This window comes from Ctenocephalides felis, unplaced genomic scaffold, assembly GCF_003426905.1.
Source record: "Ctenocephalides felis isolate EL2017-DRISC unplaced genomic scaffold, ASM342690v1 CF-g0.4_SCAFFOLD_03570, whole genome shotgun sequence".
NCBI classification, from domain to species: Eukaryota; Metazoa; Arthropoda; class Insecta; order Siphonaptera; family Pulicidae; genus Ctenocephalides; species Ctenocephalides felis.
The window spans coordinates 239894-253914 of record NW_020539724.1 but is presented as its reverse complement, the minus strand read 5'-3'; the positions used below and the strand labels follow the sequence as shown (position 1 = coordinate 253914).

Below are 14021 nucleotides of genomic sequence, written 5' to 3'. Positions count from 1 at the left end.
AAGTCTTCAAAGTCTTCAAAGTCTCAAAGTCTTCAAAGTCTTCAAAGTCTTCAAAGACTTCAAGACTTCAAAGACTTCAAAGTCTTCAAAGTCTTCAAAGTCTTCAAAGTCTTCAAGTCTTCAAAGACTTCAAAGACTTCAAAGACTTCAAAGTCTTCAAAGTCTTCAAAGTCTTCAAAGACTTCAAAGACTTCAAAGTCTTCAAAGTCTTCAAAGTCTTCAAAGTCTTCAAAGACTTCAAAGTCTTCAAAGACTTCAAAGTCTTCAAAGACTTCAAAGTCTTCAAAGACTTCAAAGTCTTCAAAGTCTTCAAAGACTTCAAAGACTTCAAAGACTTCAAAGACTTCAAAGACTTCAAAGACTTCAAAGACTTCAAAGTCTTCAAAGTCTTCAAAGTCTTCAAAGTCTTCAAAGTCTTCAAAGACTTCAAAGACTTCAAAGTCTGGGGGACCATCCAAAGTGTCAAAGTCTGAAACAAAAAAACAAACATAAGTATCGAAATCAATTGCATGAAAAATAAAATTAAAGTCTTAATTTTTGGAACTTACAATTTCAAACACAGACTTTGTTACCGATGATGTCCTTCCAAAGATTTTCCAGACTTGCCAAATCAAGCTTAGCTGACTACTTGCTGCACTCGAAATTCTAAGTTCCAAAAATGAAGACTTACAATTTCGAACACAGCAAATAGTCAGCGAATCTTGATTTGGCCAAGTCTTGAAAAATCTTGCATTTGTGAAAGAACATTATCGGCAGCAAAATTTCAAAGTCTGGAAGAAAAAAACAAACACAAGTATCAAAATCAATTTCAAGGGGAATAAAATTAAAGTCTTCATTTTTGGAACTTTAATTTCATTCTCCATGACATTGGTTTCGATACTTATCTTTATTTTTTCTTCCAGACTTTGAAATTTTGCTGCCGATAATGTTCTTCCACAAATGCAAGATTTCCAAGACTTGCCAAATCAAGATTCGCTGACTATTTGCTGTGTTTCAAATTGTAAGTCTTCATTTTTGAACTTACAATTTCGAGTGCAGCAAATAGTCAGCAAAGCTTGATTTGGCAAGTCTGGATCATTCGTGGAAGACATCATCAGCATCAAAGTCTGGGACACCACCCGAGGTGTCAAAGTCTGGAAGACCAACCAAAGTGCCAAAGTCTGGAAAAAAAAAAGCAAAGTATTAAAATCAATTGCATGGAAAATAAAATTAAAGTCTCAATTTTAAAAACTTACGTTTAAGCAGAAAATAGTCAGCAAAGCTTGATTTGGCAAATCTTGCATTTGTGGTAGATCATCGGCATCAAAGTCTTGAAGACCATCCAAAGTGCCAAAAAGTCTGGAAGAAAAAACAAAGTATCAAAATCATTTACATAAGGAATAAAATTAAAGTCTCAATTTTATAAACTTACATTTAATCAGGCCGATTGAAGCGAGTGGAAGACATCATCGACATCAAAGTCCAGAATGGCAAAGTCTGGAAAAAAAAATCATAAGTATCAAAATCTATTGATTGCATGAAAAATAAAATCAAAGTGTGATTTTCAGAAACTTACAATTATCAGGTCGATTGAAGCGAATGCAATCTGCAAAGTCTTGAAAGTCTTCATCATTTGTGGAGCCAAAGTCTTATCGGCAGCAAAGTCTGGAAGACCATCCAAAGTGTCAAAGTCTGGAAAAAAAAACAAAGTATCAAAATCGATTGCATGGAAAATTAAATTAAAGTCTCAATTTTAGAAACTTTAATTTTATTCTCCATGAAATTGATTTCGATACTTTGTTTTTTCTTACAGACTTTGACACTTTGGATGGTCTCTAAGACTTTGCTGCCGATGATAAGACTTTGCTCCAGAAATGATGAAGATTTTCAAGACTTTGCAGATTGCATTCGATTCAATCGACCTGATCATTGTAAGTTTCTGAAAATCACACTTTGATTTTATTTTTCATGCAATCAATAGATTTTGATACTTATGATTTTTTTTTCTAGACTTTGATGCCATTCTTGACTTTGATGTCGATGATGTCTTCCACTCGCTTCAATCGACCTGATTAAATGCAAGTTTATAAAATTGAGACTTTAATTTTATTCCTCCTTATGTAAATGATTTTAATACTTTGTTTTTTCTTCCAGACTTTGACACTTTGGCTGCCGATAATGTTCTTCTTCCACAAATGCAATCCAGACTTATCAAATCTTGCTTTGCTGACTATTTGCTGCGTTCGAAATTCTAAGTCTCAAATTTAGGAACTTACAATTTCGAACGCAGCAAATAGTCAGCGAAGCTTGATTTGATAAGTCTGGATTGCATTTGTGGAAGAAGAACATTATCGGCAGCAAAATTTCAAAGTCTGGAAGAAAAAACAAAGTATCAAAATCAATTGCATGGAAAATTAAATTAAAGTCTTACATTTAGGAACTTTAATTTTATTCTCCATGAAATTGATTTCGATACTTATCTTTGTTTTTTCTTCCACACTTTGAAATTTTGATGACGATAATGTTCTTCTTCCACAAATGCAATCCAGACTTATCAAATCCTGCTTTGCTGACTATTTGCTGCGTTCAAAATTGTAAGTCTTCAATTTAAGAACTTACAATTTCGAACGCAGCAAATAGTCAGCAAAGCTTGATTTGCCAAGTCTTGAAAATCTTGCATTTGTGGAAGAACATCATCGACAGCAAAGTCTGGAAGACGATGCAAGTATCCAAGTCTTCAATCCATCAATCTGTAAAGAAAAACAAAAACATAAGTATCAAAATCATTTGCATGAGAAATAAAATTAAAGTCTCAATTTTAAAAACTTACATTTAATCGGGTCGGTTGAAAAAAACGCAGCAATCAGTCAGCGAAGCTTGAGTTGGAAGTCTGAATCATTTTGTGGAAGACATCATCGGCATCAAAGTCTGCAGGAACATCTGTGAACAAAGACAAAAACAAACAAACAAACAAACATGAAAGTCTTTTTTTTTCTTTTAAACATTTTTATTTCATCAATTATTCTACAAAGTCTTGAAAAGTCTTCATCATTTGTGGAAGGCCATCATCGGCATCAAAGTCTGGAAGAACATCGAAAGTGGCAAAGTCTGGAACAAAAAAATAAACATAAGTATCAAAATCAATTTCATGAAGAATAAAATTAAAGTCTAAAATTTAGGAACTTACAATTTCGAGCGCAGCAACTAGTCAGCCAAGCTTGATTTGCCAAGTCTTGAAATTTTTGAACATCATCGGCATCAAAGTCTGGGAGACCATCCAAAGTGTCCAAGTCTGGAAGAAAAAACAAACATAAGTATCAGAAACAATAAAATTAAAATCTTATTTCTAAAGACTTGAAATACACTTGTATTTCATCACAAAGTCTTTGTTAATGAATTAACATCGACTTTGCATCGAAATACAAAGTGTATTTCATCACAAAGTCTTTGTTAATTCATTAACATCGACTTTGCATCAAAATACAAAGTGTATTTCAACACAAGGTCTTTGTTAATTCATTAACATCGACTTTGCATCGAAATACACTTTGTATTTCATCACAAAGTCTTTGTTAATTCATTAACATCGACTTTGCATCGAAATACAAAGTGTATTTCAACACAAAGTCTTTGTTAATTCATTAACATCGACTTTGCATCGAAATACAAAGTGTATTTCATCACAAAGTCTTTGTTAATGAATTAACATCGACTTTGCATTGAAATACAAAGTGTATTTCATCACAAAGTCTTTGTTAATGAATTAACATCGACTTTGCATTGAAATACAAAGTGTATTTCATCACAAAGTCTTTGTTAATTCATTAACATTGACTTTGCATTGAAATACAAAGTGTATTTCAACACAAAGTCCTTGTTCATTAATCAACATGATTAATTAACAAAGACTTTGCATTGAAATACCAAGTGTATTTCATCGCAAAGTCTTTGTTGATTAATCAAGTTAATTAATCAACATCGACTTTTTAATACTTTACAATATTAATAAAACACTTACTTTGCGTAGATGCTCGCAGCCACTTTCCCCTCTTTGTTTGCACAATTCTTCAATGCCATCAAAGTATAACCAATGCATGCAGCTACTGAAAATAAAAACAATTTATTAGTTAAATACAATCAAATATTTTTCTACTAGTAACTACAATCAAATAACAAATTTGTAAAGTTAATTCGAAAGCTATTCATTTTATTGAAATCATTCATTAAGTTCAATTATTTATTCAGAACAAAGTTTATTCACTTTAAAACAAAACTTTAAACAATATATTAGCTAAATATTTTTAAAGTCAAAACAAATTGTTTAATTCATTCGAAAAGTCTTGAACAAACAAAGTTTATTCACTTTAAAACTAAAGTTTATTTTATACAAGTCAAATATTTTATACAATCAGTTTATTTTATACAATAAGTTTATTTTATACAATATTATCAAGTTAATTCAAAGTCTTAATGAATGATTACAATCAAATTAAGTTATTTCAATTATTTATTTCAAACAAACTTTATTTACTTTAGAACAAAACTTTATTTTATACAAGTCTATTCATTAATAAGTACTAATAAAAATATAAATACTTACATTTAATAATCGCTGCAAACAATCCACAATTTCTTCAAACACCATCCAAGTGACAGTGGCTCGGGGTGGATCGTCATCATTCTTAAGCACCATCATCAGTAATAGCATTCTTGGGCAATGGCAAGTTGGGATAGTACTCATCAAAGACACTGAAAATAAGAAAATACATTTATTAGTTAAACAGTCTTCATTTATTTCATTATTTTTTAAGTAAAATACATTTTAGTAAACAAATTAACAAGTCTTGATTTATAATTTTTTTTTAATTTATTAAAAACTGAGGATATTTAATTGACACCAGCTATTACAATTTATTACTTAAATATTCTTTAAGTTAAAAAAAAATTATTAAGTTGATTCGAAAACTCTTAATTAATGAATGATTACAATCAAATTGAGTTATTTGAATTATTTAATTATTAATTATTACATTAAATTAATTATTTGTTACAAAGTTTATTTACTTTGCAAAAAAAATTTATTTTCAACAAGTCTAATAATTAATAAGTATTAATAAATTTATTAGTTAAATACAATCAAATATTTTTCAAGTAACTACTATCAAATAAAAAAATTTATAAAGTTTATTCAAAAGCTATTAATTTAATTGGAATCATTAATCATTAAGTTCAATTATTTATTCAGAACAAAGTTTACTAACTTCAAAACAAAAGTTTATTTTAAACAATATATTACTTTAATATTTTTTAAGTAAAAAAAATATTATTAAGTTAATTCGAAAAATCTTTATTTGATTGTAATCATACATTAATTAAGTTCAATTATTTATTCCAAACAAACTTTATTCACTTTAAAACTAAAGTTGATTTTAAACAATATATTAGCTAAATATTTTTTAAGTAAAAAAAAACTTGTTAAATTTATTCCAAAAATCTTTATTTGATTGTAATCATTCATTAATTCAGTTAAATTATTTATTCCAAACAAAGTTTATTCACTTTAACACAAAAGTTTATTTTATACAAGTCTATTTATTAATAAGTACTTATAAAAATATAAATACTTACATTTCTTCAAACGCCATCCAAGTGACAGTGGCTCGGGGTGGACCGTCATCATTCTTAAGCACCATCATCAGTAATAGCATTCTTGGGCAGTGGCAAGTGGGTAGTACTCATCAAAGGTACTGAAAATGAAAAAATACATTTATTAGTTAAACAGCCTCAATCTATTTCATTGAATTTTTAAGTAAACTACAAATTTGAATTTTTATATAAGAAATTAAAGAAAGTCGTATAATTATATTTTTTTATTCCAATAAAAAAAAGGATGTTTAATTAACATCAACTATTACAACTATTACATTCAAAACAAAGTCTATTAAATTAAAACAAGTCATTTCCATTATAATCAAAACATTTTATTCAAACAATCTTTTCTTTCAAAATTAAATACATTAATAAAGTCTTAAGTGTAAATAAAATTGTCAAGTCATTAACTATGAATTTATAATACAGTATATTTATATTTTTTTTAATTTCAATTAATAACAAAAGATATTTAATTAAAACTAATCTATTATAAACTACAACTATTAAATTCTAAACAAAGTCTATTAAATTCAAACAAGTCATTTTAAATCATTTTAAGGGGGTATTCTAGTGTATTTTTGGAGATATAGGCATTTTACTGACTCGGTCTCTATACTGGTTTGGCTTCACACAAAACTTTAACATTTTTTCAGATAGTCTTCCAAGACTAACTATCTATAAGTTTCTCAGAACTTACTTTTTTAATACTCTTGTCACGATTTCTGGAGTTCTACTCGACCAATTTATTTGAAATTTTCAGATAGTCTTCTTTATAGATCTATCTATAGTCTGAGCTAGAATCATCCCGAAATTCCTATTTTTACTATTTTTAAAACATTCGAGAAACTCAAAAAAACTACTTTTTTTTTCAAACAGTCGCCAATTTGTGAAAACATATTTTTTTTTTACTTATTGTTAGTTCAACCAATTGCGACATCATTGTAAATTAATAATCTTTTCATTCTTTACATTTTCGATGGCTAGGAAGGCTGAAATCATGTCAAGACTGACATGCCAATTTTTTGAGACCATACACTTCATCAGTTGCCAGTTTTTACAATTTTAATAAACAAGACGTAAATTCAATTAAACAATTTCTTTATTTCAAATTCAAAGTGTATTAAATTTTAAACATAATATATATTCATTGTCGATACTTTTTTATTTTTTTATTTTTGTTTTGCATATTAATTAATTATAATTGTAAAAAAATGGATTGCTTTCTTTTACAACAATTTAAAAATGACCAAAAATTTGTCGCTCTACACTAAAATACCCCCTTAAAACAAAGGTTTATTTTACGAAAAAATTTATTGATTAACAAATCAAAGTCCAAAGTATAAATAAAACACTTACTTTTTATCGTTGCTCGCAATACATGATTGCCATTCTTAGGGAGCATCAGTTGTGGCATTCTTGGACAGTACGTTGTCATCATTGCAAGCACTGAAAATAAAAAACGTTTATTAGTTAAACAGTCTCACTTTATTTTATGTGTTTTTTAAGAAAATTCATTTTAAATTTTTCAAATAACAAATTATTAAGTCTGTTAGAAATCAACAAATATAATTCAATTCTTTTATTCCATCAACAACAAACTATATTTAATTAAACTACAAATATTACATTCAAAACATAATTTATTAAATTAATACAAGTCATTTAATTTTTAATCAAAACATTTTATTAGCAAAATCTTTTGTCAGAAACGAATTCAACAGAAGCAAAGTATTTTAAACTAAAGACAAATTTCAGTAATTTAAAAATAAAGTATATTTAATTATAAACTCAATATATAAAGTTAAACATTGTGTTTAATAATGAACAAAGCTCATTTAATAAAGTAACTAATTTTATTGAATAATAAACCAAGTTTAAAGTGTCAATCAAATGCTTTTATTATTAATTAAAAGCAACATTAGTAGGTACAATTTCATAAAATATTTCATTTTACACTATCACTATTGCAAATGGCAATTTTTAAATATTTACATAATAAATTAAGTACATTTCAAATGTTTTTTTAATTGGATATTATCTCTAAATTTTAAGCATAATTTATCACATTCAGTGAACAAAATGCATTGAATTATAAATTATTTATATTTCATAATGAAGCATATTCATATTTGGCAAAAAAACTTGATTTCTAATTCAAAGTGTAAAGTAGAGAAAAAAACACTTACATTTTCAGTTGTTCTTGCACCACTCCCTCAACAGCAACGTCAATTTTTGGGCTCCGAAAACCATCTTCATCCCTTACATTCTTTTGTTGGTCTTGCTCAACAATGATTCTTTGGCAGCATCATCGTTTCCACTGCTGAAAATTAAAAAAAAAAAAGTCATTAGTACAATTTTATATAAAACTCTTAATACATTTATTGCTTTTATATTATGATTTTAATATTTTGTGTTAAACTAAGGGGAAAAAATTATTATATGTTGAATTGTTGACGATTTCATTCCATGAGCATAAGACTATGTAAAGTAAAATTACAAAATATGTTTCACAATTATTTTATATCAAAAATGCTATAAAAGATAAAGACTTATTTTATTGAATAATAAGCAAAGTTACAATGAAAAGCTTACATTATTTTGTTGCTTCCATCGGAAATTAAAAACAACCAAGTTAATATGATCCCATATGAAATTTTCATTATATGCTATTACTTGTAAATGACAATTCAAATATTTGCATGTAAAATATATTGAATTGTAAACAAAGTGCATTAAATTAAAAACAACATGTAAATTTAATTAAACAATATCTTTATTTCAAATTCAAAGTGTATTACATTTTAAACATAATATATATTCATTGTCGATCAATGTATTTGACTGATTTCTTCAAATTACCTTATATTTTGCCCGTTTGCAAAAACCTCAGGCACTCGACGGCATTTTTGTCTTTTGATTTCCATTATTAGCATCCATCCCTCACAATGACTCGATTGGGAAGGCACATCAACTCTTTTGGGGCACCGAAAAGCATCTTCATCGCTTACATTCTTTTGTGGGTCTTGCTCCAACAATGATTCTTTGGCAGCATCATCATTGCCATTGCTGAAAATTAAAAAAAAAATACATTAGTACAATTTTATATAAAACTTTGAATACAGTTATTTTAAAATCAATAGATATGTGATTGCTTTTAAATTATTATTTAAATATTTGTGTATAACTCAGGAAAAACTATTGCAAATGTTTTTTAAAATGGATTATAATTAATTTTAAGCTAAATATATTAAATTGTAAACAAAGGGCATTAAATTAAAAACAAAATGTACATTTAATTAAACAATATCTTTATTTCCAATTCAAAGTGTATTACATTTTAAACATAATATATATTCATTGTCGATCAATGTATTTGACTGATTTCTTCAAATTACCTTATATTTTGCCCGGTTGCAAAATCCTCAGGCACACGACGGCATTTTTGTCTTTTGATTTCCATTATTAGCATCAATCCCTCACAATGACTCGATGGGGAAGGCACATCAACTCTTTTGGGGCACCGAAAAGCATCTTCATCGCTTACATTCTTTTGTGGGTCTTGCTCAACAATGATTTGATTTCCATTATTAGCATCAATCCCTCACAATGACTCGATGGAGAAGGCACATCAACTCTGCTTTTTGGGCTATCAAAGTGCATCTCATCTGCAAGAAAAAAAAAAACATGTAAATTTGGAAATTTATTAAAATTAAACACTACAGTCTAATAATTTGATACCAAGTATTTATAATTATTTGTATTAACAATTAAACATTACGCTATACTGGAAGAGATTTCCTCACAATGTGGCAGCAGGTTAAATTACCACATTTTACACAAAACATTAATTGGCTTTCATTACTTGGAAATTTTACTAATTTACTAATTCCTTTCAACAGTTGATAATATTAACATGTAAAAACAAATAATTATCGTACAATATATTTATTGTTTGTTTGTCTCATTTATAAACAGCAAAATAAATTAATTAACACTTGACTTCTAACTAAATGCGTCACATTTAGGATACAATCGCGACATTGAAAAGTTATCTAGTCACATGTACACTAGCGCCATCAGCATTTCAATAGATATTATTTTTAACTAGTATTTCAACCATATTTTTAAATTAATTTACTATGTTATTTCATCTCTGAATAATTGAAGAACAATCATTTCGGCTAATTAAACAATTAGACTTTTCTCCTTCAAAAGTATAAACTTACGAAACTTTATACAAAACATTATATTTTTGAAAATTTACCTTTTGCAAACACTGGGGAAACTTCTACGCCAGCACTGGGTCCAGAAGGCATTGCCCAAATTGAGATATTTCATTAACAGGGAATCATGAAATTGGCTGTGGCTCACATTGCAACTGCATCGGCATCATCCTCGTCTAAAATATTAAATAAATTGAGTTAAATTATATGTCAATTTTTTTAAATATTACTTTTTTATTTAAAATAACTAAATCATTTAACATCTCATATTGATCAAAAATGAAAAACTTGAATATAATGAATTAATTGACTGTAAGAAACAATGATCTCTTTCAATTAATTTGTTATGTTTGTTTCAATTAATTTGTTATTGAATCTTTGTTATTTAAAGAGTAGAGTACATAAATCATTTTAAATATTCGAACTAAACCTACCTAATTCAATAAAAGCTGCAGCCTCTTTGGCTCAATTCTTTGGCATTGCTCTAGGATTTGTAGAGCATCATCCTTGTCATTTTCTTCAAGAATGCACATATCCCCAATAGGCATGTCTGCCAGTCCACATTGTTTGATTCACTGTAGAATTTCTAGAGCATCATCCTTGTAATTTCCTTCAAGACTGCACATGTTCCACAATATGTATGTCGGCAAGTCCATATTGCCATATTGTTGAGCCCGGTAGCGCCGGCACTTGTGATTTTCCAAGTTAATTGGATTTTTGTTATAAATCCATTTGATACAATCAGCATCTCAATGTAAACGACGATTTCTTCAAATCGTGATCTTGCTACTAGTATGTCCAATAAATCTTCCTAGTCGTTGGCAGAAAAATCAACTGTAAGACATGTGAGTAAAAGTCATCTATATAAAATATCAGCCCATTGCAATTTCCTTCTGCAATCTAAAAAATAAAAACTGTTAAATTAATATGCACCTAAAATTCAACAACATTCACATGTGGGCATTATTTAATTTAATTGTTAAATATGTAAAACGTAGAACAAATTATATAAAAATTGCTAGCAATTATTAAAAATTGCAAAATCATATAATATTGATGGTCTATTTTTGCTATTGATTATTTTGGCTTTTTTTTTAAAAAAAAAACAATAAAATTAATTTATTAAATATTATCAAAATCACTACAAATTGTATTTTTATTGAAACTTTGTCATTTAAAATTCAAATATGATTCAACAGTGGACTGAGTTTGCATTCGCACTTAATAATTCTACTCAACTTGTATGATTTCATCAAATTTGTATGTATAAGCAACGTGCACATCATTCAGTGTAGGCTTGCAATTTTTAATTTTTCATTCACATTAATTAGATTCATAAAATGCTATTAACTTTCAATAAAGAAAATTACATTTTGTAACACTTGAACAATATTGTGTTCAAGTGTGTTACTATAAGAATATCAATTTCATCTATATAAATATGGCTCTTCATTAAAGTATTTTAATAATACAAACACAACGATGTTGTGATAGTAGAAAATGTTGTACATTATTCAATTTTTTACAGATTTTCCAAAATATATCTTATTGAAATGATTGACATCATTTATTTTAATGCAATAAGCTCATATGTAAAAATTATGTTTTAGTTCATTTAATATTGATTCTGAAGTAAATCGAGTTGCTGTTTACGACTGTTTAAAAATAATTGTATGAGATTCTATATGTTAATCACTGTATTTTCTTTTCGTATATTCACTTTTATTTAAAAATTATGTGACAAATTTTACCAAGTATGTAATGAATTTAATAGACAAAGAACATTATTACCATTATTAAATGTTAAATTATAAAAAAAACTTTACAAATCGATCTTGATTCGTCATTTCAAATATGCAAGACAAACGAATATGAAATTATGAAATTGCAAATCATATTCATTTGATTTTTCAATATTTAAAATAATATTATAAAGTCTACTCAATTGTGCACATAAAGAATTCATTATGTATTTGTATTTCATAAACAGTTACACCTTGCACAGGCTTTATTTACGAGAAGCACAAAAGCTCATCATATGTATTATTGATTTATGAATTTTTACAAACTAATCATCATACTGATAAAACAATTCCTTTAAGTTGCGTCATAACTTTTTATAATTTTCGCATTTAATCAAAATTATTAGACTGTACACAGTCTCTATATTGGGAACAAACAGATTTGCTCTGGAAATAAATAAATTGATTTTTCTAGTGATTCAAATTTGTCATGGGATTCCAAATGTTCTAACTTTCCTCGAGGTCTGAAACTACACTTTGTGTTTGCATTGAATTGCTTTTCTAACATGATGTACTATAAATCTAATCACATCATTCGGAATACTGCCAAAAGTTTCTTTTTTGTCCATATTCTCAAATACTTTTAAATTTCACAATGAAAAATTTAGTTATACATATGAATAAAAACAAAGCTAATGAAAAAAAAATTATACGAAACAATTCTTATATACATACTTGTATAGATAATTTCATCCTCCTTTTGAATATTTTGAGTCATTTACTAATATTAGCATAAAATTAATGAAATATGGTATTCAGTTGTAGATCTTCACATTTGTAGCACTTCTTATTGATAAGAACATTAGATATTTTGATTTAAACAAAGACCCTTGTAATATTTATAGTATATTTGCCTCATATATTGTGTTGTTGCATTGTCAATGGACAGATGACTTGTGTACCTAATAGTACCTCTTCATTGATAAGAACATTATATATTTTGATTTAAACGAAGATTCTTGTAATATTTGTAGTATATTTGCCTTATATATTGTATTGTTACATTGTTGAATCCTCCAGCAGATATATAATGAACAGATGACTTGTTTTGCTTGTATATATTATAGCTTGTAGATATAAAAGTACCAAGTAAGTTATTTTCAGTGTTTCTATAATTACTGAAATATTTGTGACCCCACACTTCTAATTGATCTTCACGTCTCATTTTTCTGCTCGACCCCTGTAATATTTGTAGTATATTTGCCTTATATATTGTTTTTACATTGTTGAATCCTCCAGAGCAGTAATTATGAACAGATGACTGTTTTGCTTGTAATATTATAGCTTTTGGATATAAAAGTACCAAGTAGTTATCTTCAATATATATTTGTGACCACCACCTTCTGAGTAAAATGTTGATAGCCAATATATTTCAATGAAGATATCTTTCAAATACAATGTCTACATATTGTTTGTAGAATGCCATATCAAAGTCATCAACTTTGATCTTCATAAATTTCACGCCTCTTGAGATAATTCATGCATTTGTTACAATTATGCAAAGTTTGTGGCTCTCTTGTTGACAACGAAGATTATTTGGATCCATCACTGATAATTGGATGTGATAATACAATATTTGCACCATACTGTAGTAGGTAATACTTTTGTATCTTGCTGACAACGAAGATTATTTGGATCCATCAACTGATAATTGGATGTGATAATACAATATTTGCACCATACTACAGTAGCAAATACTGTTGATAACGAAGATCATTTCAGTCCACCACTTGCTAATTGGATGTTTTCGTGACTACTATTGGAACTTCTTGACGATGAAGATATTTTGAAGCCATCAATTGCCAATTAGATGTGATAATACAATACTTGCATCATACTACAGTAGCAAATACTTTTGTAACATCTTGATATCGAAGATCATTTCAGTCCATCACTTGCTAATTGGATGTTTTAGTGACTACTATTGAAACTTCTTGACGATGAAGATAATTTGAAGCCATCAATTGCCAATTAGATGTGATAATACAATACTTGCATCATACTACAGTAGCGAATACTTTTGTAACATCTTGATATCGAAGATCATTTCAGTCCATCACTTGCTAATTGGATGTTTTAGTGACTACTATTGAAACTTCTCGACGATGAAGATAATTTGAAGCCATCAATTGCCAATTAGATGAGATAATACAATACTTGCATCATATTACAGTAGCGAATACTTTTGTAACATCTTGATATCGAAGATCATTTCAGTCCATCACTTGCTAATTGGATGTTTTAGTGACTACTATTGAAACTTCTTGACGATGAGATATTTTGAAGCCATCAATTGCCAATTAGATGTGATGATACAATACTTGCATCATATTACAGTAGTGAATACTTTTGTAACTTGCTGACA

General features: G+C 27.8%; 1 protein-coding gene across 2 annotated transcripts in view; it reads right to left on the bottom strand.

The window, feature by feature from the left end:
• LOC113383174 overlaps positions 1 to 9474 on the bottom strand; it is a 15903-nt gene extending 6429 nt beyond the window's left edge. The window contains exons 1-6 of one of the 2 annotated variants that reach the window (XR_003367710.1): positions 9027 to 9121; positions 7818 to 7951; positions 6988 to 7077; positions 5608 to 5726; positions 4580 to 4728; positions 4010 to 4082 (exon numbers count right to left, since the gene is read on the bottom strand). Coding sequence is in view for 1 of the 2 variants with exons in the window: in XM_026621421.1 (XP_026477206.1) it covers positions 8491 to 8697; positions 9027 to 9100 (281 nt within the window). In the remaining variant the exon portion in view is untranslated. Of the gene's footprint in view, positions 1 to 4009; positions 4083 to 4579; positions 4729 to 5607; positions 5727 to 6987; positions 7078 to 7817; positions 7952 to 8490; positions 8698 to 9026; positions 9297 to 9369 lie in introns of those variants that run through there. The other variant, XM_026621421.1, reaches the window with a different exon arrangement.
• Between the last annotated feature and the right edge of the window lie 4547 nt (positions 9475 to 14021).